Source organism: Ochlerotatus camptorhynchus, unplaced genomic scaffold (assembly GCF_037179485.1).
Source record: "Ochlerotatus camptorhynchus isolate MF236.1 unplaced genomic scaffold, CSIRO-AGI_Acam_v1.1 ptg000408l, whole genome shotgun sequence".
In the NCBI taxonomy this organism is placed as follows: domain Eukaryota; kingdom Metazoa; phylum Arthropoda; class Insecta; order Diptera; family Culicidae; genus Ochlerotatus; species Ochlerotatus camptorhynchus.
In genome coordinates this window covers 1,293,806-1,320,531 of record NW_027040894.1, presented here as the reverse complement: position 1 = coordinate 1,320,531, position 26,726 = coordinate 1,293,806, and the positions used below count along the sequence as shown (strand labels likewise).

Genomic DNA, 26,726 nt, shown 5'->3' with positions numbered 1-26,726 from the left:
AATCGATCGAGGAATTTGAAAAATACTGGACAAAACTGGTCAAAATTATCGCCAAGGAAAAAAAATCACATTTTTCTTACTTTAAATCAATCCCGAGAAACAACTGGTTTTATATGTTTGGATTCTAAGTGGACCAGCCTTTACTCTTATTTGATTATCGTAAACAAAATCAACATGCATCAAACAGAGGATGATATTGGCGTTGACGAGAGCTCTGTAACTCTTTACTGCTATGGGGAAATTGCATGTGTGACTGTCAGTTTATGTGTGAAACATAGCGTGCTTTTTTCTTATTCTCTCACTTCCTCACCAAATCCTATAAGAAACTGTCAAAATTCGTGTGAAAAATCGGCGAATTACAAGCTTTGGATGAGGTAGCTCTAATATCATGTTAACAAAACTCACCAATTACAATTCTCACCAAACGTGGTGAGTTTGAGCTTCAAGATATTTGTTGTACACTCGAACATGAACCGAAACTTCCATCACTGCTGGCAGTAGTAACTTCGTGTCTGTCATCTGTGAAGAGTAAAAAGAGATTGCAAACTATAATTTCTCTTTCTATGAAAACGATATACAACGGAATCATTTTTGTGCTGAGTTAACTCGTAGGAGTAATTTTACATGTTGTGAATAACCTCGCAATATCAGAGGAGTTTGTAAAATCAATACCTTACTTGATATTTTATTCCAATTTACGAGTGATTATTTCGAGTCCTTGAGAGCGAAAACAAAATTTGAGTGAAGATTATGCCATTACTGTCTACAACAGAAGATTCGCAAAGGGGATGCTTTTTCGATTTCTGAAATTTAAGTGCTTAGTTTAAGCTTTATTGAAGTCATAAATAAAAGACAAATATTAAACAATAACAAGCTAATTTCTATAAGGGGCCAACCTCCCAATGAGTGTAAGATCCATATGGCTGATCTAACAGCTTCATATCAGTGATGCAAAATATCATGGCACTCACTCGACACTCGGCAACGCATCAACCGACAATCGCTGACAGAACGTTTTGTCATGGCAAACAACAATCACAAGTAATGGTCGCTGCTCACAGGCAAAACGTAACACTCGCTGCTGATGATGTAAAGCACAACGAAAAAAATGAAGACTCCTGCAGTACGATGATGAGAAAAAGCGAAACGACAGAAGAAAATGAAAACAATGCCTACGAGTTCCAAGTTCGTCTCGGCACGCGCGACTGCGTGAGTTACAAACAATGCTGGCAAAATTAAGTGGAAGCTGCTGGGCTACTCACCATTACACTCACATAAGCAAGCAAAGCAGCAACTGGTTCAAAACGAGCACAGATGAGTGTCGTGATTGTCGGGAACGACCCGATCGGTGATAGATCACCACCGAAGGCGACATTCACCAATTGCTTTTTACTTCTTTCGTCAACTTGATGGATGGTCATTGGTCATGGAGAGTGCTGCGACAAGCACATTGATAGGAATGAACTAAGCTTTACTACCATCAGCTGTTTGACGATCGGGATTGTAATAGGTCGCAACTCTGGATCAAACAGCAAATCATCATAAGTCTTCACACTGTTAGAACCATTTCGGACAGTAAAAATAAGTAGTAATTGAACTCGAAATTATGCCACAAAGGATTGGAGCTCAATCATCATTAAGATTAAGGTACCACCACACATAACTAATAACAAAACTCTACCGCCAAACTGCATTGAGGTTGAAGCCCTGAACAACAACAGAAATACTTACATTGTCTTCTTATCTATATTCTGGACCTCTTCTGTTTTTTTTTTTCAGCCAAGAACATGAATTTTACTTTAATCACACGCTTGGGTTGTACCTTAGATTCATTTTTATTTCAGATAAGGAACACAAACCAAACAGAAAGATCATTAAAAGTGAACCAGTGTTCAGAGCACCATTCAACCCTGTTCCATTCGCAATAGATAAGAACTGGTAGAATCTGTAGCGCCGTGTAGGCAACCTTCCAAGAAGCTCAGACACCGAAACAGTCGCATCCAGTGAAAGCTGACCATTATTGACGTGAAATGAATGCTTCTTGCCATGTTATCACTTGTTACTGTCTGTTTTCGATATCAATTTTGGAGAAGTAGAATGTTCGTCATTTTCTTTTCACAAACCACAGTCGTTAGTCATTATCGGAAGTTTGTACCAAGTCAATGTGTGGCGGGTAGTCGTAATTAGAATGTTTTCAAACCACTTGAGGAGCAGTTTTGTGCTGGTGCTTGTATTGGTCTTCCTACCGATAAGTTTGAATGCCGCGGATGCGATTTGCGAACGGATTGACTTTAACGATTTCACGTCCTACAAGATTCGACAATGCTCGGAGGGTGGAAAGGAAATAATGCGTCTGTCTGCCTACGTGGGATCCTCCAAATTTGAACCATACAGAGAGAATGTGCAATACTTCTTGTCGAATGTTGGTCCCGGTGTTAGTTGTATCGAATCGATTGACAGTTTCTTTGTGAATTCCTTTACGGAACTACGGATGATGTATCAGTTCTTGTTTAAAACGGAGTCCACGCTTACGATAAGGATTCTGGATTTGGATCAACTCGATAGACAAGGAAGGCCAATAATTGCCCAAGTTTGGACAACGCGTCAGCCCACGAGGACGTGGAGTTTGTTTGCGGGCCGAGTGGATAAAGAAGTCAAAAAAGCTAGGTTGCAGCTTGAGGTTGAAATGAGCGACGATGGAGACGTTGCATTTGAATATATGACGGTGTTTAATCCGTTGGTTGTGGAGGAATTTTGTATGAAGCTAGATGAATTTTATACGCCACGACCATCGAGTACGACTGCACGGTCAACTACGCCTGAACCCACAACTACAACTCAACGCTCAACTACAGCTCTACGGACAACAACAATTCAACGTACAACTACAACTCCACGCTCAACTACGACTACGGTAGCTACAACTGTTCCTTTAACCACGAGACGAACAAGAACAACAAGTAGAACGACACTGTCAACTACAACTGAACCACCAACCACTACCACAGCTACAACTACGACTACGGTAGCTACAACAATTCCTTTAACCACACCAATTACTACGAGGCGAACAAGAACAACAAGTAGAACGACATTGTCAACTACAACTGAACCGCCAACCACTACAACAGCTACAACTACGACAACAGTAGCTACAACTTTTCCTTTAACCACAGCAATTACTACGAGGCGAACAAGTAGAACGACATTGTCAACTACAACTGAACCGCCAACCACTACAACAGATACAACTACGACTACGGTAGCTACAACTATTCCTTTAACCACAGCAAGTACTACGAGGCGAACAAGAACAACAAGTAGAACGACATTGTCAACTACAACTGAACCGCCAACCACTACAACAGCTACAACTACGACTACAGTAGCTACAACTTTTCCGTTAACCACACCAAATACTACGAGGCGAACAAGTAGAACGACATTGTCAACTACAACTGAACCGCCAACCACTACAACAGATACAACTACGACTACGGTAGCTACAACTATTCCTCTAACCACAGCAAGTACTACAAGGCAAACAAGTAGAACGACACTGTCAACTACAACTGAACCGCCAACCACTACAACAGCTACAACTACCACTACCACAAGTCGAACGACGACTACGACGGAAGCTACAACTACTGCCCCTGTTAGTTCCACAACTGCAACCCAGATCAGATCAACAACTACAATTCCAACCACATTCACAACTATGCCCTCAACCACCACTACAACACCCAGTACAACGGCTTCTACCACTCAAACCATCACGATTGGAACTCCTACAACTACATCCCCAACAACAGTAACAACAACAACAGCACCAACAACAACACCAACAACAACAACATCAACAACAACATCAACAAAAACGGCACCATCAACAACACCTGTAGCTACTACGACGCCAAGAACCACTACTACAAGCACATCGAGTTCTACAACACCTCCGGTAGAGACTACAACTACCTCAACAGCTGATACTACATCAAGTGTTCCCCAAACCGTATCTCTGGTAACAACTACTACAGTAACCGCTACACCTAGCACAATTACTATAACCAGGACTAGTCCTAGGACCACTCCCAGCACAAGAACAACATCAACGCCCAGTACTTCAACGTTTGAAACTTCCACTGTGATCCCTGAAACAACGGCTCAATCGACCAGATCCTCAACAACAACTCGTCGTACTACAAGGCAAAGTACAACTGTTCCAGTTACTACCACACCAGCGATTGATGAAACAACTGAAAAGCTTCAATCGCAGAATTCCACTACTGATACATCTTCCACCCGTCGTACCAGAACAACTAGTAAAACCTCTACAACCAGAAGAACTACGGAGTTCGTAGCAGAACTAAGTTCTACACCTCAATTGCAGTCTACCACCTCGGAAACTGCTCTTACAACCGCTTCACCATCAACTACTTCGACTATTCCCCGAAGTACTACTGCACGAGCTACAACAATTCAGTCAACTCAACTTCCAACAACGCGAGCATCTACCATCAACCCTCCTACAACAACGCAGACTACACTCGCAACCATTCTTCCTGATACGTCTTCGTCAACTGCGCCGTTAACCACAGCCAACCCCCCTTCCACGATTCGACCTTTTCCATCCCGACCGTTCGACCCTTCAAATCTTTTTTCCGAGAAAGACTACTACGACGAATCCAGTGCCATATGGCTCTCGCTAACTGGCGTTTTCCTAGTCCTACTAGTGTTGGCCTCGGCATTCGGGCTGTACCTGTACGTCAGCTGTAAACAGATCTCCCATATCGTTGCCAGAGAGCTCGAACTCGGCGAAGAACCGCCCAGTCAAATTTCCAGAACCATCAACCACTACGTGAACCCGCTCGCTCAGCAAACCTACCAACGGCAACGACAGCGCCAGGAGCAAATGCGACAACAGAATTTCCGACCACGACCGCCGCCTCGTGATAGTCCACCATTGTCCACCAGTGATAACAGTAGCTATTTGGAGAACACCAGGCGGATCACCCAACAGCCCATTATTCCTCCATCGGTGACTGCGAGACCGTTCTCTATGGCAGAAGAAATCCGAAAAGCTAAGCTCAAGAATCGGCTCAATAAATTTTAACGCCCATCAAAATGAGTTTGTTTTTCTTAGAAATCATCAGGGGAAGAGGTGAGCGGAGATTATGTTTTGAGCCAAATGAACTATCAAAATCTGAGCCAATAGAGTCAATCAGTGGCAACTTACGATTTAAAATTGGCTCACTACTTGACTAGCCTATTGGTCTCAATCAAAACGATTACCGTTCTCCATTCTAGTCGAAATTCTAGTACTACCCTATGTTTGTTTTGTTTCGCTATGGAAGTTTGACAGATAAAATGAGGGGTTCGTGGATTTTCTTATGTTTCGAGGGGTGCATCGATTAGCTTGGGACCGAAGAGAGTACCAGAGCTGAGCCAAAAAGTTGAGCAAGTTTCTCGGGGACCTTCTGGTCTTAGAGTTACCTCTATGGTTATAGCGCCTACTCAATTTTGAGTTGTTGTCATTCACTCGGATGTAAACAGGGTTACTTACTTTTAAGTTGTTTTCACTCAACGGTAAGTTTAAACTACTCAAAATTGAGTTTTACACAATTTACTCAATTTTAACTTGGCGCACGGAACTGTCCAGTTGGGTGAATAGAACTCAATTTTGGGTTGTTTTGCTCTTATCGTTTTTGACAACAACAAGAGAGCAAGTGAGAGACATCAACATTGTAGCAGTAAGTTTAAAGAACTTAACCGTTGGGTAGTTTTGGTTCTCCGTGTAGGCACAAAGTGTAGGTGTAGCTCTCTCGCATACTTTTTTTTTTTTGCTTTTACTGATATGTTTTTGGCACATTTTGGTTTACGGTTGTACAGTTGTTTAGTAGCTCTATTGGCTTATGGTCACTAAAACCCCGTATTTCATTTCTGATTTTGAATTTGTGTCAACATTTCTATAATTTCAAGGTGAGCTAGAGTGGTGTTCGAAGAATCGACTCCCTTTGATGAGCTGGACGGGTCTGATCCGCTCAGCCAGATAAGCTATTTTGCCCAACTCCAGATGGAACATAGTTTAATCGATGCTTTGTTGGCTGGGTGGTAAGTTCTATATACACTGAAATAAATTAAACTCCTACTTCCATTGAAAACTTAAATAATCGTGCAATAAAGGGTGATACGGTCAAAATTTGGTCAATATCAATTTGACGTATTTCTTTCAATTTTGCATTTAAAAAACCTGAACATCCCTCATTTTGAAGGTGTGTGTGTGTAGAATGTTGCTCCTATTTTGATTTTGGAATTCACTCTTCAGTTGTCAAAATGCCGTCCAAGCAAGAAGAGCAGCGTATCAAAATTTTGCTCGCGCATCGCGAAAATCCGAGCTACTCGCACGCAAAGTTGGCAAAATCGTCAAAAGTTGCCAAATCAACCGTTACAAATGTAATTAAAGTGTTTGGGGAACGTTTGTCGACAGCCAGGAAGTCTGGATCGGGGGGAAATCGAAAACCGGAAGCCGCTGAGACGACAAAGAGAGTTGCCGGTAGTTTCAAGCGAAACCCTAACCTCTCTCTCCGAGATGCCGCAAATAAGCTGGGTGTATCATCTACAACCGTGCATCGAGCCAAAAAACGAGCCGGACTATCGACTTACAAGAAGGTAGTGACTCCAAATCGCGATGATAAACAAAATACGACGGCCAAAGCGCGATCCCGGAGGCTGTACACGACGATGCTGACGAAGTTTGACTGCGTGGTAATGAACGACGAAACCTACGTCAAAGCCGACTACAAGCAGCTTCCAGGACAGGAGTTTTATACGGCAAAAGGAAGGGGAAAGGTAGCAGATGTTTTCAAGCACATGAAACTGTCAAAGTTCGCAAAGAAATATCTGGTTTGGCAAGCCATCTGTACCTGTGGCTTGAAAAGCAGCATTTTCATAGCTTCCGGGACTGTCAACCAAGAAATTTACGTGAAAGAGTGTTTGAATAAACGTCTGCTGCCTTTCCTGAAGAAACACGGTTGTTCCGTACTGTTTTGGCCGGATTTGGCATCTTGCCATTACGGTAAAAAGGCCATGGAGTGGTACGCCGCCAACAACGTGCAGGTGGTTCCCAAGGACAAGAACCCTCCCAACACGCCAGAGCTCCGCCCAATTGAGAAATACTGGGCTATTGTTAAGCGGAACCTAAAGAAGACCAAAAAAACTGCTAAGGGCGAGCAGCAGTTCAAGGCAAACTGGCTTTCTGCGGCGAAGAAGGTGGACAAGGTGGCTGTACAAAATCTGATGGCAGGGGTCAAGCGTAAGGCCCGGCAATTCGGATTTGGAAAAGCGGAAGCCTAACTGAATATTTTTCCTGAATTTTATACTAATTGAACTTGAAAAAGAAATTTAATTTGATTTTTTAAATAAACGATTTCACCGATTTACACGCGTTTTCCCTTGACCAAATTTTGACCGTATCACCCTTTAATCATAGCCAATTAATCGATTAGCAGATAATCGAGGCATTGAATAATCAATTAAAAATTAGTCGATTATTTTAACAGATAATCGATTAGCTCGATTAATCGAGTAGTAATCGGACATCACTGGCCACGTGGAGTGACGGTATGAAAAGTGTGACAAGAAGAACAATGCTGCGGACGGTTCAATGTCTTACCGCATTTGTGGAATGAGGTGGGGCTCCGTCCTGTTGAAACACCAGGCTCCGTCTCACAGCAAGTTGGACATCCTCCAGCAGGATTAGAAGCTCGTTTTCGTTACTTCGCGCTGTTTAGCGAACCTTCGATAATGTAAGGATGAGCTTTGCTGGTGGCAATATTAGTTCAGAACTGTCTCACTACGCAGTACTAGTGTGCACATGAGCTTCATGTATAAGCTGTATCTCAAAATCCTGGTTACTGTATTCAGCAAAGTTGTTCAGGTTATCTTTAATTAGGTCAGATAAACCTCACTACGCAGCGCGAGTGTGCATGTGTGCAACTTCCTATATAAACTGCATCTCGAGAGCCTCGCCATATAGAAAGTCGTTGGCTTCAGCAAATTGGTGCAGGTAACCAAGCCCTTTCGGATGATGGTCATATTATTTCAGAACACTCCCACTACGCGGCGCTGGTGTGCAAGTGATCTTCCTGTATAAACTGTATCTCGAGAACCTGGCCATATAGAAAGTTGCTGCTTCAGCAAAATTGTTCATGCACTTCCTTGATTTTTCTTCCTTGATTTGTTTTCCGTCGATCTTGTTTTCCGTGCTGAGCACCAATGCTACCGACGGAGGCAGCTCCCACACACCTGGACTCTTCGAATCGACCCATCAACTCAGGAACCGGGAACCAACGCTTTACTTCAGAAAGGCGTGATCAGAAATGTTATGCCTCATAACATCCCGGTGGTGCCGACTGGGATTGAACCCAGGTCTTCTGGGGTGAGAGGCAATCACACTTACCACTACACCACTGGCGCCGCTATATAAGATGTTGTTGTGCAATGTGACAACAGGAACCGGAAAAAGGATGGTGTGTAGAGGCTTGAAATCGATTTCTGACGCCATTTTCAAATCCGGGATGGTGATCATCGATTCAAGAAAAAATGTCAATTACTCTACAATATGCACGGGAACAAATCCAATCTCCGAAATGAGGAAAATGACTCATGCTTTCATGAACATAGCGTATTTTCATTGGATGAAAATAAACTATGAATAATATTCATGATATCATGAGCTATTTTAGCGTGACGCAGCCAATATTCCCGAAATCATAAATCATCCGAGTTGAAGTCATGAGCTTAATTCAGCTTACCCTTAAACCAAACCATGTAAAAAATAAAATAAAACCTCAGACTGGATTGGAACGAAGAATTTTGCGATCATTAAACCCATACTTTGACCACTAGACTTTGATAGCGACTTGCTTAAGGCCCCCGTCTGGAAGTATTATTGATATTATTCCCTTGCTGGGATTTTTTAGAACATCTGGGAAAACCCGCAAAAATGAGCTAGAAAAATAAGCTAATCGAAAAATCGAAGCACACTACGTTCTAGCATAACTTTCTGGCAACATGATAGTTGGAAAATTTTTGGGAAAATCCAACCCACAAAAAAACTGGGTTGTTTTTCCGACATGAAGACCACCCAATTCCGGCCACGTGATTGCAAATGTGTAAACACCATGTTCTATCTTTCCCCTCTGATAGCTCGTGATCTTTATTCTAAAGTACATGATAATTATATACTAGAAGATTCGTGAGAATGTCAGGAATCTTTTGGTGTACTTCAAAGTACAATTTTCCGACTTTCCTCGCATCGTTTTTCCATTTTCATTTCATGCATACCGTTTTCCCGTTGTACCGGTACATGGCGAACAAGGCATGGGAAAGAAAAAAAAAATGTACTAAACACGAATTCTCGCGAGGAGCTTTCGGCTCACATGATTTTTACGGACGGCTGACTAAAGCATGCGAATAGTGGTGTCGTATGTTTAGCAAAAAATAATTCAAGTTGTTGATAATGAAAAAGGTCATCAAGAAATAAAATGCCTTTCCCTACATCCTCCATTTCACCCTGAATGACAAAGTGTCACATTCAAAACGTCATATGGTATAATTGCCAATACCTCAAAAAGCTCCGCGATGCGGACAGAGTCCCTATTGACGGTGTGATTTGTTGTAAGAATCACCGAGCTGATTCAATTAATAATTACGATATTACAGCCGCACAGCAAAAAAATAATTTTGATATCACGTCAAAGTGGATGCACTACAATCATGTCGAAAATATGGTGTAATATTACTTGCTAAAAAGGACAAAATTATCATTAATACAATGCATGAACTGACATTACGCTGCTTTTACTGCATTTGTTTATTTATGTGGTCATAAAAATTTCATGAAATTTTCGACATGATTGTAGTGCATCCACTTTGATGTGATATCAAAATTATTTTTTTGCTGTGCGATAATGACAAGACTTTGCTATGATGTATTCTGAAACTTTGCATAACTTATATCAGCAGAAAAAAAAATGCATCAGTTAGTTACAACATAGGCAATTGCTTTATTGCAAATGACAGTAACGTTTATTGATAAAGTGAAAACATTTCTCAACTGTTGAAAAAAGTTAATGCTTCGTCCAGAGTTGGGCACATTTCACTAGGAACATTTTCGATAGCGATTATCGCTTCCGCTAATTTTTTAACCGATATAAAAAATCAGAGCAACCTTTATTTTGAGACATTAATGATTATAATTTATAATTTATACACTAAAAGACTCCTGAAATAAGGTTGTTTAGCAATTATCGAATTATACTGACGTATTATCTGTAATAGAAGCAATAGTAATAGTTTTTGGTTAGTTTGACAAACCTCGACAACTTTACATAGATAGTGTAACCAGGCATGGAAAATCATTTACATTCATTTGCCTCTAACTTTTTTCATCAACAGCATTCCACAAAATGATGTATAGAGCTTTAGTAGGTTTTGTTATTAGCTCCATAACTCAAATCTGTATCTCTTATGCATCACGAATTAGCGCGGGCAGATCATGTTCCTGTTTTTCAGTGAATGTAAAATACATTCACTGAAAAACAGTAGTGGCTTCTGTTCGCTCTGGTTCGTCATGCATAAGATATACGGATTTGAGTTAGGGAAAAAAGTTGTAGCTACTAACAAAACCTACAAAAACTCTATACATCGTTTTGCGGAATTCTGTTGATAAAAAAAGTTAGGGGCAAATGAATGTAAATGAATGCACGAAATGAATGTAAATGATTTTCCATGCCTGAGTGTAACAGTCAATTTCCGGCAGATATGAAAAGCCACAATTACTTGCGACTACGATACATATCATTCTCATTAGAAGTGATCATCCCTACTTTCAGAAGAAAGAAATATTTATTTACTTCGCGAAGAACGTCGTCAGCTTAGCGTACACTACTGTTTATAAATGTGGGGTTCCCTTGATGTTTCACTATCATGTATCTCTCATATCTAACATCAGCGTAAAGGTACTTTACAACATTATTCGAGAAAGTTGCAAAGATTATCATCAACATTTATGCATCGAATCATTTTATCCTTCATATCCAAATCAAGGTCAGATAGGCTAGGTGATGTAGAACTTAATTTTTCATTTATGTGTTCCCGAACTTATCCTTGGTAGTGTACGAACAGAAACAGTGCAATGACGTGTACTAAAACCGAATATGAGCAACAGTTGTTCGTATTTTCGATTTTCATAAACCGGACCGACACATCGATCAGTTTCAGTCTACAGCATGATGTGCTCCTCTCTACACATGTCAGTCGGGAGTATGTAGACTTGGAAATATGATGGTCAGCATTCTTATGTTGAACCGGCCTCCCCCGATACTGCGCCTTGAAGGATGTTTCTTATGGCCATTTCTGAGTTCAGAAAATATTTTCCAGGTTTCCGAGAACGCCAACTAACCAACTCCAGTGATATGTAAGAAAAAAAATCCGTGATTTCAGTACCTTCATGTGGTGTTCAGCATTTTCGCGAAGAAGCTACCTCCCCAATACTTGAAAAATTGTTCCTGTGAACATTCCATAGATTCAGAATTTTTTTTTTACGAGTTTTTCGAAATGCCACAAGTGACCATATTCTTTGATATTTATGTTCAACTGCCGGTGATTTCAGTGAGAGAAAATTAACCTCCATGTGGGTTCAGCATTTTTAACAGAGAACCAGCCTTCCCTGATAGTGAACCTTGAATAATAGGTCCTAAGGTCATTCATGAGATCCTGAAGTATTTTTCCGAGTTATCATGGGGACCATTCAATGATATTTGAGTTCCCACACCGCTGTTTTCAATAAGAGGAAATTATCCTAAATGTGGGTTCAACTTTTTCATGGAAAACTGACATTCTCCGATACTGAACCATGAAATAGTTGGCCATTCCTGAGATCCGGAAATATTTTTACAAGTTTCTTGAAATGCTAAGGAACCAACTTCATTGATATTTGACTTCAAATACCGGCGATTTTAGTAAGAGGAAATTTACCTATATGTGGTGATCTATATTTGTATGGAAAATAGGTCTTCCCCTAAACTGAATCTTGAAGAAAAGTTCCTATGACCAGTCCTGGGATCCGCAAATATTTTTCCAAGATTTTTGAAATGTCACCAATTGCAATGATATATAAGGTTAAATACCAGCTATTTCTACACCGGGGAATCAAATAATTAGAGTTAAATATTTTTATGAAGTTCCTCCCTTCCCCGATGGGACCAAGTTCCAAGGACCAAGTTAATCTAAATGTAGGTTCTGCATTTTCATGGTGAATAGGTCTTCCCCGAAACTGTACTTTGAAGGATAGTTCCTATGGCTATTCCGGAGATCCGGAAATATTTTCAGAGTTTTTTTTAAATGTCAAGCGACTAACATCAATGCTAATTATATGAGTTCATACACTGATGTGTTCCGTAAGATAAAATCAACCTAAATGTGGGTTCTGCATTTTCATGGAATGCCGGCATTCCCTGATACTGTACCTTGACGAATAGTTCCTGGGATTCAGATATATTTTTTGAGTTTCTTGAAACACCAATTGCAATGATTTGCATTTTCATGTAGGCCTCGCTTAGCTCAGTCGATAAAGGCACAGCTCCAAAACAAGACCATGCCTGGACGTTACTGGGTTCGATTCTCGGTCCGGTTAAGTTTTTTTTTAAGTTGGAAAATATATCGAGTACCCTGAGCATAAAGTATCATTGTACTTCCTACTCAATTATACAATGCAAAAATGGTTCCGGCTTCGAAAGCTCTCAACTGTGGAAGTGCATATAGAAATCTAAGTTGAGAGCACGCAATAAGCTTGAAGTGCGAACAATAAGAACAAGATTTTCATGGAGAACCGGCCTTCCCTGATACTGGACCTTGAAAAAAAAAGTTTCAAGGCCATTTCTGAGATCCGAAAATATATTGTCGAGTGTTGTGAAATGAAACGTGATAATCTTCAATGATATATGAATTCAAAAAAACACAGAAAAACATTCTGAATTTTACTAGTGATGTAAACATCCATGCATGCAAACATCCATGCATGTAAACTTCCATTTCACGTAAACTAGCCACTTGCAAGAAATGTTATTTACAAATATGGACAGTTGCGTATAACAAATGGAATATTTCATTGCATGTCTCATAAATTTACACGATCTACAATGTAAATCTGTATGATATATGACACTCCATTTATGTGCATCATAGTAACGGTATTTTACACTACTTTTTTAAACTGTGAAGGCAATTTACATACACGTGGATTTACCGAATTGTAGAGTTTTGCATATTCATGGAGATAAGACTACGGAGCCTTCCTTACCTCAGTCAATTTTAGCATAGGTCCATTCTAGAGGCGGCTGGGTCCGATTCCTAGTTAAGTTCGGTGGTTATTCATCTATGCAAACATTGTATATATTTACGTTATTTGACAAATTTCAGCTAATCATGACATTCACTTATTGCAAACAAAATTAATGAAGAAAACAATTGCCGTGCGGATCTATTTGCTTTTTGCTGAAGGAAGTGTTACTATTACCTAAAGCTACAACAAATTTAAACAGCACTCAGTGCTCAACCTGTAAAATTTTTCTACTTTGTTCAACTCTTATTCCTCTTCGATCCTTGTTTGGACCCTACCCGAGGTAATCCTTCTTGGATATCGATTTGGAAAATTCCTCTTCGATCCTTCAGATTCTTATAGTAATCTGCTTGGAAGTCGATTTGGATAAAAATTTACTGCCTAAACGTAAAAGAAAGGGTCAAACTCTTGATCCCCCTTCTGATGAAATTAGTTTGAGTAATCAATTTGATTTGCTCACGGATGATGAGAATGATCCATCATCCAAGAAAAATTCTAGTAAACTTTCCCGGCTTAATGCCAAGAAGGAAAAGATTCCCCGTATTGTGATAACCACTTCCGATTTCCATACTCTTCGCATGGAACTTTTGAACTTCGTGAAAGCTAAGTTTTTACTACAATTGGACGTCGGGGTGAATGCCGTGTATTGGCTGAAACCTAGGACGGATTTAAATGTCTTCTCAAGTATCTTACTGAGAAGCAGCACAAATTTTTTACTTACGACACCAAAACTGGACGTGTGTTCAAGGTTGTCATGAAAGGACTGCCCAGTGGTGAATCCCTGGATCAGATCAAAGATGAACTGGCAAAATTACTTGGAGTTGTGCCCCTCCAAGTAATCAAAATAAAAATGAGATCTCGTCCTGGCGATTCACGCAACGGGATTTCTAATGATTTTTATTTAGTTCACTTCAAGTCTAGTGAACTTAACAACCATAAGGCCTTGGAAAAAGCTAGCCTTATGCTCCATGTCCAAGTGAAGTGGGAACACTTCAGGAAGACTGGAGGAAATTTCTAAAACCTCACTCAGTGCCGTAAATGCCAGGGATGGGGCTACAGAACTAAAAATTGCTACATGCCCGCTAAATACAAAAATTGTGGTGATTTCTCTCACGCAAAGGACGACTGTCCGGTGAAGGAAGATCATAAGAAATTGAAATGTTCAAATTGTGGTGAAAACCACAAATCTAATTTTTGGGAATGTAAGACTCGCAAAGCGATCCTACAATCTCGTTCCAAATGACAGGTAGCAAACGCTCCACGTTTCCGAACAGGTACAAATTACTCTGCTGATAACAATGGTCAGCGAGGAACAAATTCTACATTCGTACCCGTAGGAACAAATATCACCCCTGCTTCAAATTTTTCATCTGTACCTACTCCCCTCGCTGCTAACAATGTTGAGCGAGTTAATGGAGCTACCTATGCTGCTATTGCACCGGGTAGAAATCAAAATACTAACCAACGTAATTCTTACGGAAATTTTGACAATTTTAACTTAGATTTTGACTAAAATGGAATTTTTACAGAAATCATTAATTGACATGATTTCTGATATGCTTAAATCTAACTCCATGTTTGATGCTATTCAAACTGGAGTAAAATTTGCAAATAATATTGTCATGTCTTTAAAATTCAGTAATGGATTTTAAAGCATTAAATATTTTAAATTGGAATGCTCGATCTCTTAAAGATAATGAAGACGAGCTTTTTAACTTTTTGAGAGTTCATAACGTGCATATTGCCGTTATAACTGAAACGTTCCTAAAACCTAACCATAAGGTTAAGAAGGACTCAAATTATTTAATTTATAGAATTCATCGTCTTGATGGACCCTGTGGTGGCGTTGCCATCATTGTTCATAGACTAATCAAACATAAAATTCTTTCTTCATTTAAAACCAAAGTTTTTGAAACTTTGGGATTTTCTGTTGAAACAAAATTTGGACAACTTACGTTTATAGCTGCCTATTTGCCATTTCAATGCGTAGGCCAGCAAAAGAATTTTCTCAAGGGTGACCTCCAGAAACTTACCCGTCATAGGTCTAAATTCTTCATTATTGGTGATTTTAATGCAAAACACCGCTCATGGAATAATGCTCAAAGCAATTCCAATGGTAATATTCTGTTTGATGATTGTTCTGCAGGTTATTACACTATTCAATATCCAAACAGCCCACATGCTTTTCTTCAGCAAGAAATCCCTCAACTATTGATTTGGTCTTAACTGATTCATGTCAACTTTGTAGCCAATTGGTTACCCATGCTGACTTCGGTTCTGATCACCTTCCAGCAACTTTTGAAATATCACAAGAAATAATTTGTAATCCCAACAGCTCTACTTTCATTTACCATAGAGCTGATTGGGAGCAATATCGAACATTTTTGGAATATAACTTCGATCCAAATATTCCTTTGCAGACCAAAGATGAAATTAATTATGCTCTTGAATCTCTGACTACTTCTACTGTTGAAGCAAGAGCTGCCTCGGTACCAAAATGCGATTCAATTATAATAGACGACGATCTTCAGCTCTTGATCCGTCTTAAAAATGTCCGTAGGAGACAATATCAAAGAACACGCGATCCTGCCATGAAAGTTATCTGGCGGGATTCGCAAAAACAAATTTAAACCCGATTCTCTGTCCTGAGGAACAAAACTTTTGAAAATAATGTTTCTAAATTAGACCCGAGTTCCAAACCCGTTTGGAAACTTACAAACATTTTGAAAAAACCTCAAAAGCCTATTCCAGCGCTTAAAGAAGGTGGTAAAATTTTGATCACAAATTTGGAAAAAAAAACTCAGAAACTTGCTAAGCAATTCGAGAGTTCCCAAAATTTCAGTTTGGGTCTTACTAGTCCTATTGAGAATCAGGTTGCTCAGGATTATCTGAATATTTTCTCCCTGGAAAATATTTTAAATTAATTTCATCAGAAGGGGGATCAAGAGTTTGACCCTTTCTTTTACGTTTAGGCGCCATGGTGGCAGTAAATTTTTATCCAAATCGACTTCCAAGCAGATTACTATAAGAATCTGAAGGATCGAAGAGGAATTTTCCAAATCGATATCCAAGAAGGATTACCTCGGGTAGGGTCCAAACAAGGATCGAAGAGGAATAAGAGTTGAACAAAGTAGAAAATTTTTACAGGTTGAGCACTGAAAAGTGCTGTTTAAATTTGTTGTAGCTTTAGGTAATAGTAACACTTCCTTCAGCAAAAAGCAAATAGATCCGCACGTCAATTGTTTTCTTCATTAATTTTGTTTGCAATAAGTGAATGTCATGATTAGCTGAGATTTGTCAAATAACGTAAATATATACAATGTTTGCATAGATGAATAACCACCGAACTTAACTAGGAATCGGACCCAGCCGCCTCTAGAATGGACCTATGCTAAAATTGACTGAGGTAAGGAAGGCTCCGTAGTCTTATCTCCATGAATATGCAAAACTCTACAATTCGGTAAATCCACGTGTATGTAAATTGCCTTCACAACAATTAATTACCAATATATTATATTTTTCAAATTATTGATGGAATAAAAGTGTTTCAAATTCCCATAGTTATCGAACGAAAGAAATTATTCCAAACAAATCTCGTATATAAGATAAAACATTTTCCTGATAGCTGTTGTTACATATTATATTAAAACACATGTTACATATACATAGTTGAAGATGCTAGTTTCAAATAACAGACTAAAGTGCCTTTTTTTATACGATAGATGCGAAGATGAAAACAGAGAGTTGATATATAGTTCTGTTAGAGTACGGCAGTGTGAAACATATGATGAGCAGGGCATGAATGTATGCATGAGAAAATAGTAAAAAAAAATATTGTTGGCGGGACTCGAGCCCACCATTCTATTCCATCGTTGTTAATAATTTAAATCTATAATTATTTATAACAGCGCCGGTGGTGTAGTGGTAAGCGTGATTACCTCTCACCCCAGCAGGCCTGGGTTCAATCCCAGTCGGTGCCGCCGGGATGTTCTGAGGCATGACATCTCTGATCACGCCTTCCTTCGGAAGAGAAGTAAAGCCGTTGGTCCCCGGTTCATGAGTTGATGGGTCAATAGGTAGGGTCCAGGTGTGGGAGCTGCCTTCCTGGTACGTCGGTAGTATTGGTGCTCAGCACGGAAAACAAGATCGACGAAAAAAAAACCGAAGGAAAAAAAAAATTATTTATAAATATTTTTCCCTGCTTTGCAGTTTTGGATCATAGTAAGCTTTTATTTAACAATTGTAGGTGATTTTCTGTTGTTGAGAAGGTACATCTGCTCACTATATTATAGATGATCATGATATATTCACTAGATAAACTTGATAAACACTATAAACATTGTCTGTCAATTTTGTTAATAAATAGTGTCATAACCAGAGTAAATGTCATGGAAATGATATGGGGAAAAACGTCACTTTTTTTTTCTGCATGTTTTCAACCAGTTGGTATGATTTTTTGCATGTTAGTAGTGTCAACAGAGAACTAGCCACTCGCAGAAAATCAGAGCGGTTGGTTGAAAATCCACCGAGTAAAAGCGGTGGGTAAAACACAGTCGGCAATGCGTTCTTCGGGGGAAAGCTGTACAATCATACTCAGTTATTCGATGCACAGGTGATAATCAGGACTGCAGTACTATTGTTTTCTTCATTAATTTTGTTTGCAATAAGTGAATGTCATGATTAGCTGAGATTTGTCAAATATCGTAAATGTATACAATGTTTGCATAGATGAACCACCGAACTGAACTAGGAATCGGACCCAGCCGCCTCCAGAATGGATCTATGCTAAAACGGACTGATCTAAGAAAGGTTCCGTAGTATTATCTCCATGAATATGCTAAACTCTACAATTCGGTAAATTCACGTGTATGTAAAATGTAAATTGTATGTAAATAACCGTTACTATGATGTACATAAATGGATTGTCATATATCATACAAGTTTACATTATAGATCGTGTAAATTTATGAGACATGAAATGCAATATTCCATTTGTTCTATCCAACTGTCCATATTTGTAAGCAACGTTTCTTGCAAGTAGCTAGTTTACGTGAAATGGAAGTTTATATCACCAGTAAAATTCAGAATGTTTTTTTGTGTTTATTTGAATTCATATATCATTGCAGATTGTCACGTGTCATTTCACAACACTCGAAAATATATTTTCAAATCTCAGAAATGGCCTTGAAACTATTTTTCAAGGTCCAGTATCAGGAAAGGCCGGTTCTCTATGAAAATCTTCTTCTTATTGTTCGCATTTCAAGCTTATTGCGTGCTCTCAACTTAGATTTCTATATGCACTTCCACAGTTGAGAGCTTTCGAAGCCGGTACCATTTTTGCATTGTATAATTGAGTAGGAAGTACAATGATACTTTATGCTCAGGGTACTCGATATATTTTCCAACTTAAAAAAAACTTAACCGCACCGAGAATCGAACCCAGTAACGTCCAGGCATGGTCTTGTTTTGGAGCTGTGCCTTTATCGACTGAGCTAAGCGAGGCCTACATGAAAATGCAAATCATTGCAATTGGTGTTTCAAGAAACTCAAAAAATATATCTGAATCCCAGGAACTATTCGTCAAGGTACAGTATCAGGGAATGCCGGCATTCCATGAAAATGCAGAACCCACATTTAGGTTGATTTTATCTTACGGAACACATCAGTGTATGAACTCATATAATTAGCATTGATGTTAGTTAGCTTGACATTAAAAAAAAACTCTGAAAAATATTTCCGGATCTCCGGAATAGTCATAGGCACTATCCTTCAAAGTATAGTATCGGGGAAGACCTATTCACCATGAAAATACAGAACCCACGTTTAGATTAACTTCCTCTCACTGAAATCAGTGGTATTTGATTTCAAGTGTCATTGAACTTGGTCCCTTGGCATTTCAATAACCTTGAAAAAAAAAATCCAGCGGTCAGGAATGGCCACAGGAAATATAACTTCAAGGTGCACAAGGGAGGAACTTCATAAAAATATTGATCTCTACTTATTTGATTCCCCTGTGTAGAAATAGCTGCAATTTAACCTTATATATCATTGCAATTGGTGACATTTCAAAAATCTTGGAAACATATTTGCGGATCCAAGAACTGGTCATAGGAACTTTTCTATAAGGTTCAGTATAGGGGAAGACTTATTCTCCATACAAATATAGGTAAATTTCCTCTTACTAAAATCGCCGGTATTTGAAGTCAAATATCAATGAAGTTGGTTCCTTAGCATTTCAAGAAACTTGTAAAAATATTTCCGGATCTCAGGAATGGCCAACTATTTCATGGTTCAGTATCGGAGAATGTCAGTTTTCCATGAAAAAGTTGAACCCACATTTAGGATAATTTCCTCTTATTGAAAACAGCGGTGTGGGAACTCAAATATCATTGAATGGTCCCCATGATAACTCGGAAAAATACTTCAGGATCTCATGAATGACCTTAGGACCTATTATTCAAGGTTCACTATCAGGGAAGGCTGGTTCTCTGTTAAAAATGCTGAACCCACATGGAGGTTAATTTTCTCTCACTGAAATCACCGGCAGTTGAACATAAATATCAAAGAATATGGTCACTTGTGGCATTTCGAAAAACTCGTAAAAAAAAAATTCTGAATCTATGGAATGTTCACAGGAACAATTTTTCAAGTATTGGGGAGGTAGCTTCTTCGCGAAAATGCTGAACACCACATGAAGGTACTGAAATCACGGATTTTTTTTCTTACATATCACTGGAGTTGGTTAGTTGGCGTTCTCGGAAACCTGGAAAATATTTTCTGAACTCAGAAATGGCCATAAGAAACATCCTTCAAGGCGCAGTATCGGGGGAGGCCGGTTCAACATAAGAATGCTGACCATCATATTTCCAAGTCTACGTACTCCCGACCGACATGTGTAGAGAGGAGCACATCATGCTGTAGACTGAAACTGATCGATGCGTCGGTCCGGTTTATGAAAATACGAACAACTGTTGCTCATATTCGGTTTTAGTACACGTCATTGCACTGTTTCTGTTCGTACACTACCAAGGATAAGTTCGGGAACACATAAATGAAAAATTAAATTCTACATCACCTAGCCTATCTGACCTTGATTTGGATATGAAGGATAAAATGATATGATGCATAAATGTTGATGATATCAGGCGTAACATTTGATAACGGCACAACAAATTTTGTAAACACAAGTTTGTAAGGCCCTTTACACGTGAACCGAAGTACGCCCACGTAATCCAACAACATCATCGGCTGGGGAACACTTTCCCCTTTCCGATAATTGTATTGGTTTGCGTGGGCGTACTTCGGTTCACGTGTAAAGGGCCTTACAACTTTTGTTTACAAAAGTGCTTGTGCCGTTATCAAATGTTACGCCTGATATTCTTTGCAACTTTCTAGAATAATTTTGTAAAGTACCTTTTCGCTGATGTTAGATATGAGAGATACATGATAGTGAAACATCTAGGGAACCCCACATTTATAAACAGTAGTGTACGCTAAGCTGACGACGTTCTTCGCGAAGCAAATAAATATTTCTTTCTTCTGAAAGTAGGGATGATCACATCTAATGAGAATGATATGTATCGTAGTCGCAAGTAATTGTGGCTTTTCATATCTGCCGGAAATTGACTGTTACACTATCTATATAAAGTTGCCGAGGTTTGTCAAACTAACCAAAAACTATTACTATTACTTCTATTACAGATAATACGTCAGTATAATTCGATAATAGCTAAACAACATTATTTCAGGAGTCTTTTAGTGTAAAAATTATAAATTATAATCATGAATGTCTCAAAAAACAGGTTGCTCTGATTTTTTATATCAGTTAGAAAATTAGCGGAAGCGATAATCGCTATCGAAAATGTTCCTTGTGGATTAACTAAAATGTACCCAACTCTGAACAAAGCATTACCTTTTTACAACAGTTGAGAAATGTTTTCACTTTATCAATAAATGTTACTGACATTTGGAATAAAGCAATTGCCTATGTTGTAACTAACTGATGCCTTTTTTTTCTGCTGATATAAGTTATGCAAAGTTTCAGAACTCATCATAGCAAAGTCTTGTCATTATCGGCTGTAATATCGTAATTATTAATTGAATCAGCTCGATGAGATCTACATCTTACAACAAATCACACCGTCAATAGGGACTCTATCCGCATCGCGGAGCTTTTTGAGGTATTGGCAATTATACCATATGAAGTTTTGAATGTGATTCCTAGATACGGAAATCAATAATTCCTTCTGTGTAGATTATATAGTCAATATCAAAGTGGGAGGATATTTTGCTTATTGCTTGTATTGCTTCCCAAACAATATTTATATGTTTACTCCAAACAAAGAAAACACAAGTAACCTAGCTAGTTTCATCGACCTGCAGAGAACACTATGTTTCCCAGTGCATATTTGGACCCATTGTCATTCAGGGCGAAATGGAGGATGTAGGGAAAGGCATTTTATTTCTTGATGACCTTTTTCATTATCAACAACTTGAATTATTTTTTGCTAAACATACGACACCACTATTCGCATGCTTTAGTCAGCCGTCCGTAAAAATCATGTGAGCCGAAAGCTCCTCGCGAGAATTCGTGTTTAGTACATTTTTTTTTTCTTTCCCATGCCTTGTTCGCCATGTACCGGTACAACGGGAAAACGGTATGCATGAAATGAAAATGGAAAAACGATGCGAGGAAAGTCGGAAAATTGTACTTTGAAGTACACCAAAAGATTCCTGACATTCTCACGAATCTTCTAGTATATAATTATCATGTACTTTAGAATAAAGATCACGAGCTATCAGAGGGGAAAGATAGAACATGGTGTTTACACATTTGCAATCACGTGGCCGGAATTGGGTGGTCTTCATGTCGGAAAAACAACCCAGTTTTTTTGTGGGTTGAATTTTCCCAAAAATTTTCCAACTATCATGTTGCTAGAAAGTTATGCTAGAGCGTAGTGTGCTTCGATTTTTCGATTAGCTTATTTTTCTAGCTCATTTTTGCGGGTTTTCCCAGATGTTCTAAAAAATCCCAGCAAGGGAATAATATCAATAATACTTCCAGACGGGGGCCTTAAGATGGAAGGCAGAAGGCGATACCTATGTAATGCGTTACATAGTTTGAATACTGTTTACTAGGTACACGTAACGCTTGTAGCTATCATGATGCAGCTGCATTATATAATCATGAATTTCCATCACGAAATCGTGAATCATTGTTCTGATTTCATGGGATGGCAAGTTTTTTCATTCATGAAAATGGAATCGTATTTGTTCTCGTGTGGGTATTTCCGGAAAGGGGATGACGTGTAGAGGCCGGAAATTGAAATTGAAATTGAAAGTTTTTAGTGTTCCTTACGTCAAGTAAAATCATAAAATTGAAATCAGTAGGTTAAAATCGTTATCAATCTGAGAGCAGCCACACATTTTGCTCCCAAATGTTCCATATGGCACGGCTTTTGTCAAAGATGATTTGTGATGAGAAAAGTCCAAACTGCGAATAAATAATGCAAATAACTTTCATTTCTTCGCGGTTGGGTTGATTCAGTAAATTTACGGCTGGTCATTTAGTAAACAACAATCAGTCATCGTTTCGCCATAGCTTCCGGAGGAGAATAATGCTCAAGCATAAAATGGATAACGCAAACAGAACAGTGATAGGTAGGTCGTCGTGACTTCCTTTTGACTTTCATCAATGGATGTGTGTTTTGGTGAATTTGACGTGTGAATTTTTTGAATAAACATTAAATATGTGATGCAACCGAAATAGATGGCCAATTCCATATAAATACACATAATTGTGACATAATATACCTATAGGGTAGGTGAGCCAGCAATTGAGCAACTATGATATTATATTTATTTAAAAATAAATAACGAAATCCAACATTTCAATCACTATATTGATGGAAAAATATTACATTGTAAATTTGATTTAAACATTTTTGGAAAACTCGTCCTTCACTAATAGAAACACTGTTCCAGTAGTTGTGGTATTTGCTGAACCTCTATATGAAAATTTCAGCTCATTAGGATGTAGCAAGAGCTGGCACTTTGGATTTAAAATTTGCATGGGGATATTGGTTGAAATGTATGAAGAAATAACATTACTTCACTCTTTCGAGCACATAACTGATTCAGCAAACTCGATTAAGCTCAGAAATTCAGCAAATGTAGCTTAAACTACTTATAGTTCCTTAGAACAACTTTGCTGAAGATTAATGGTGTGCATTAGACTGATGCAAAATTTGAAATTTTCGCTCCACAGTGCTTAAACGGTTCCAAATCGGGTCCTGGTTAGCCTCCCAAAATTTGAAATACTTTAGTAAGAAACTGACTTGGCACAAACCATTTCAAGTTTATATGGGAATTACTATGAGAAAACTTATGTTTTTGTTCATATCTACCTAACAATTCACCACATCACTATGCTTTTAAAAATCATAGCAGCGATTGTAGCAAATTTTCTCAGCTACAACTTTGGTCGAAATCACTTTTCAATCAAAATTAAGGAACAAAAGTTATTAATGGTTCAAGTCACTGATGTCTTATGATTATGCTCATTCAACTGTTCAGCAGACAACATTGGTGTTTCTGGTGCGAAGAATAGAGCAAAAATATCATGGCTACTATGTCACACTGCAGAATACAGTGTTGCCCACAGAACAGCTGCTTGATCATGCCGTAAGATTATCAATCTCTTGAGCAATTAATTACTATTTAATTTGACATTTGACTGAAAAACTATGTTCCGCAAAGTTGTAGCTTAGAAAATTTCCCGTAAAAATAGTTATAGAAATTTTCGAAAAAAAAAATATGGAAAATGGATAGAAGACAATGAGCAAAAAGTTTGGTTTCCCATAGTAATTTCCATATAAACTTCGAATAGTTTGTGCCAAGTCAGTTTCTTTCCATTCTTCTTCTTCTTCTTCTTCTTCTTCTTCTTCTTCTTCGCTTTTCAAGCTTATTGCATATCGCATATTAGCTTATTACGTGCTCTCAACTTAGTGTTCTAGGTGCACTTCCACAGTTATTAATTGAGAGCTTTCGATGCCTGTACCATTTTTGCATTGGTATAATTGTGTGGCAAGTCCAATCATACTTCTATGCCCAGGGAAGTCGAGAAAATTTCCAACCCGAAAAATTCCTAGACCGGACCGGGAATCGAACCCAGCCACCTCCAGCAAGGTCTTGCTTTGTAGCTGCGCCTTTACCGACTGAGCTAAGGGAGGCCCCAGTTTCTTTCCAAATGAATTTAAATTTTGGGAGGCTAATCAGGACCTGATTTGAAACCGTTTGAGCACTGTGGAGCGAAAATTTCAAATTTTGCATCAGTCTAGTGTGCATTTTGCTCGTTATTGCAACAAAATACAGGCAGCTTATGCAACGTATCAACTACATTACCACTAAAAATAAAAGTTTATATTTTCAACAGGCCAATATCCAGGCTCGTGTCTTTTGGTGTGGTAACCACTGCCTGAATGTTTCAGCTATTTTTTACGTTACATGGCCTGACGCTTTTGGTTCAATGTTCGTTTAGGAGATTTGGTTGAAATTTACATATACAAAATGCTCATATACATTCAAAAGCAAATATCTTTATAAAACTAACTGGATTTATGATGCAATTTTGAGCAAAGTTGTTACTCATTGATTGAACTACAAGTTTTGAAAATCTGAATCAAATCGATAGTAAGGAAATTTATTTATGATCGATAGAATGTATCCAGAATTTTATCCAAATTCCCTATACAAAATTCAAACTAAAAGCGCCAGTTCGTGCTACTTCCGAATGAGCTGACACTTGCTGTTGATAAAAAACACGTCTACTGAGGATTCATATTTCTAAAAAATCATCTATCAATGAAACAGTCATCGTCGTCATTTAAAAGCAATGCAACTATGTTCTGTCAATCTAAGTGAAACTCAATCTATGGAATCTACACGAAAACTATGTTGGAACAAAATTTCTAGAACAGTATAAGGACATTATGCCGTAGACTACACATTTTATATCATATGGGTGGAAAGTTCGTACAACAAATACTTTAAAATTCTTTACTTTTTAAGATATCTTCGAGCATGAAACGAAGTCAAACTTCAATAAAATCACTTTGAATAGTCAACCTTTGGTAACAAAGTTGGTAGATAACACATTAAGCGTTGCTATGAAAGTTGTGACAGCAGTTTTCGGTGTTTCAGTCTCGAGATACAAATGTAAAAAGCCGTAAATTACCTTAAAAACATAAAATTAACTTGAAACACATCCAAATCTACACCGATTTAGCTGAAAATTTGCACAGAAGTTCAAATTAACATGACAAACAGTAATCATGGTTGATTCGGTGCATCCCGAACATTTCTGTTAAAATGAACAGGTCTAATAAACATGGACCCAGATGGCCATTGGACCATCCTCCGGGATATCCGAAACATCCGTAAAAATGGTCAATCTATGAATCTGATCCTAGGGCCCCGCGTTTTTTCGAAAACACTTGGAACTGTTTGCATTGAGTTGCGTTGCGTTGCGTTGCGTTGCGTTGTGTTGCGTTTGTAACGGCGTAATTCATAGATTGCATATTGGCAATTGTCATGTATCTACTTTAACGTTCTTATTATAATTGCGTAAGGTAAACTATTTGGGAGTGAATAGCTCTCTAACCAGAGTTCAGAACGAGTGTACCCCATTTGGCATAAAAACGTTAGGCATACGGACGTTAGGCATAATGGACGTTAGGCATAATATACGTTAGGCATAATGGACGTTAGGTTAAATAAATAAATACGTTAGGCATAAAATACCATGCTGCTGTGCAACTCTAGAATCCTGTTTAGAGCATGGTAAACAATGCTTAAATTAGACGAAGCGTTGAATAAAAGATGATAAAAGTTATACAAACATAGCTTATTCAATAAGCACAGTTTGGAATCCATTATTTATCACATCATAAATGACGTAGCTGCATATTTACTTAGATTCAAGATAAGTAGCGATAGCGGTTAAGTAATCTGGCAATGAAAACTCAGCATAGCTTTGAACTATATCTTGAAATCAATCGCATCTAGAATTAAAAAAACAAACATTTGTTGTAATATATTCTTACACACATATTGAAATCGTCAAAGAAGAAAAGGTTTTCCTCAAAGAACAGCTCATAAAATAAAGAATGGTGAATTCTGTATTGTTCATTCAATGACAAAAAAAAAACCGCTAAGGTTGAATAAAAGATGATGCCAAAGAACAGCTCATGAAATGAAGAATGGAGAATTCTGTGGTCTTTCATTCAATAACAAAAAAATCTGTTTTTGTTGTCATCAGAAT

General features: G+C 38.4%; 1 protein-coding gene across 1 annotated transcript; it reads left to right on the top strand.

Annotated features, from left to right (window-relative positions):
* The first annotated feature begins 2,160 nt into the window (after positions 1-2,160).
* On the top strand, positions 2,161-5,116 carry LOC135710946 (mucin-2-like). Its single transcript, XM_065233671.1, has one exon. The coding sequence runs from the start codon at positions 2,189-2,191 to the stop codon at positions 5,114-5,116; it is 2,928 nt and encodes a 975-aa protein (XP_065089743.1). The 5' UTR covers positions 2,161-2,188.
* The last annotated feature ends 21,610 nt before the right edge of the window (positions 5,117-26,726 follow it).

What these genes read in the sequence shown, in the direction of transcription:
- LOC135710946 (XM_065233671.1), top strand. Translation starts at nt 2,189, where the DNA reads ATGTTTTCAAACCACTTGAGGAGCAGTTTTGTGCTGGTGCTTGTATTG.